Genomic DNA, 2,069 nt, shown 5'->3' on the forward strand with positions numbered 1-2,069 from the left:
AAATTACACTTGGTTTCTTCATATTTTTAATTCTTTATATTTTGACTCCCCTTAGTGAAAATTAGGGGTGTACAAACCGAACCGAAAAATCGCACCAAACCGAAAAGTCAAACCAAACCGATTAAAAATCCGACTTGGTTTGGTTTGATTTGGTTTGGTATTGAGTAAAAAAATTCGAACCAACCTGACATATAAAATATATACTTTTTATATATATTTTTAAGATTTTATATAGAATTTTCTTTAAAAATGTCTAGAAATATTTGGGATTCTCTTGCGGGATATAAATTTTAATAGAATATGAAGTGCTCCATATTTATTGACCTTAAATAGTGGGTTGTATGATCACTTTCTTATCAAGTGTTACTGAAATGCATCTATGTCTTTGTTCTTCCATATTCATATCATATGTTAAGATCTATTAAATTCTTAAATCTTTTTCGAATGTGAAGTGGTTATTAATATTCAGGTATCATATTGATTTTTATGTTTAATTACTAAATCAGTTAAACTGGAAGTGTATATCAACAAAAAATTATTGTCAGATGACTAAAAAAGTAATTATTATGTGTTACTAATAGAATTCTCCCATAAGAATATTTAATCGATAATATGTTTGTCAATTTTTTTATATTTTTACTAAATAGATATTTACTTATCAAATATTTAACAAAGTAAGATTGAAATAGTATATAAGTAACAAAAAACCCGACAAAACCGAACCAATCCAAACCGATATAGTTTGTTTGGTTTGGTTTTGATAAAAACCGAACCAACCCGATCCATGTACGCCCATAGTGAAAATCATGGGTCTATCACTGTCGTAGAGGAAAACCACTCCCGGATTGAGAAGAGGTGCTTGACAACTCGCCCAAATTAAAAAAACAGAGAAGGGAAAAAGATGGCAGTTCAGCACAAAAATTACTTGTGTACATTGAAATAAAATCCAGTACAACTGTTGGCATGCATATGCAAAATGGAAGACATATTCTTGTTACTTGGTTCCTCTTCCAAACACTCCCTAGCCTTCACTACATACATAAATTCACGCCCGTAAAGGTAACATGCCGTCGCGGCCTTGTAAGTTAGCAGTTCCCAATCACCTGCACTCAACAAGTAAATCACAGTATTAAGAAACGTACTGGCAATATCTAAATAAGAGCATCTAAAAAGACGAAAACACCTTAAAAGGTACTGCGCTTTTACTTAAAAACCACGATATCTTACTCTATGGTAAGATGCCGTACTTCAGCAGTGCAAACAAAATCATCGTAAAGTCAATATTCTAAATTCATCTATACAACTGTAAAGTCTATTCTTGGCTTTGGCAGCTCGATCACCAAACGCTCTCTTTTTTTTAGGGTCCATGCAGTTTTCCACAACTATTTTCAGGCAAATAAAATTCAAGGTGATTTAGATCTCAGAAATACGAGAACTGATGGTAGGGGGTCGATCCTATGCAACAAAAACAGATACAACCTTAATCACCTCAAACCAAGATCAAGCCGCCAAAGCTTTAGTATTTGGACCTTTATCATGGTAAACATGTCAAGTAAGTTGCATGCTAAGAAGAAAGGCATGAAGCTGTACCTGAATCAATATCTGAAGTGAGTATGCTCTGGCTGAAGTGACGTGTCAGCCACCATCTGCAACGAAACCTCCAAGACTTGCTAGATTCATAATTCCTAAATATTTTTGGAATCTGATTTATCTGGTTCAAGAAATTTTGCTTCTCACTACCTTCACCGTTGAAGCACACAGACATGCAATCTTCTTCACATTGAGAAAGTCTCAGGAAGCAACACGCCAACTCCTTCCATGTGTCACATTTTGCAAGAGTAGCATCCAAATGCAAAGCTATCATTTCCACAAGCTTTTCAGTGCTATACTCTCCTAAGGTTGATGAACCGAGCCAAGAAAACAGATAAAACCCAATATACAATGAATAGTGCATCATCACAAAATAAGGTATCATTTGAGACAGTTTCGTAAAATGAAACATTTGTCAGGTTGAATCAGAAGTGAGTTCAAGTCAATATCGTTCCCCCCCCCCCCCCCCCCCCCCCCCC

General features: G+C 35.0%; 1 protein-coding gene across 2 annotated transcripts in view; it reads right to left on the minus strand.

The window, feature by feature from the left end:
• Nucleotides 1-908: 908 nt before the first annotated feature.
• Nucleotides 909-2,069, minus strand: part of LOC109239738 — a 10,604-nt gene continuing 9,443 nt past the window's right edge. The window contains exons 8-9 of one of the 2 annotated variants that reach the window (XM_019406324.1): nucleotides 1,591-1,857; nucleotides 909-1,103 (exon numbers count right to left, since the gene is read on the minus strand). In XM_019406324.1, coding sequence (XP_019261869.1) covers nucleotides 922-1,103; nucleotides 1,591-1,857 — 449 coding nt within the window. In that variant the 3' untranslated portion in view covers nucleotides 909-921. Of the gene's footprint in view, nucleotides 1,104-1,590; nucleotides 1,894-2,069 lie in introns of both variants that reach the window. The other variant, XM_019406323.1, reaches the window with a different exon arrangement.

This window comes from Nicotiana attenuata, unplaced genomic scaffold, assembly GCF_001879085.1.
Source record: "Nicotiana attenuata strain UT unplaced genomic scaffold, NIATTr2, whole genome shotgun sequence".
NCBI classification, from domain to species: Eukaryota; Viridiplantae; Streptophyta; class Magnoliopsida; order Solanales; family Solanaceae; genus Nicotiana; species Nicotiana attenuata.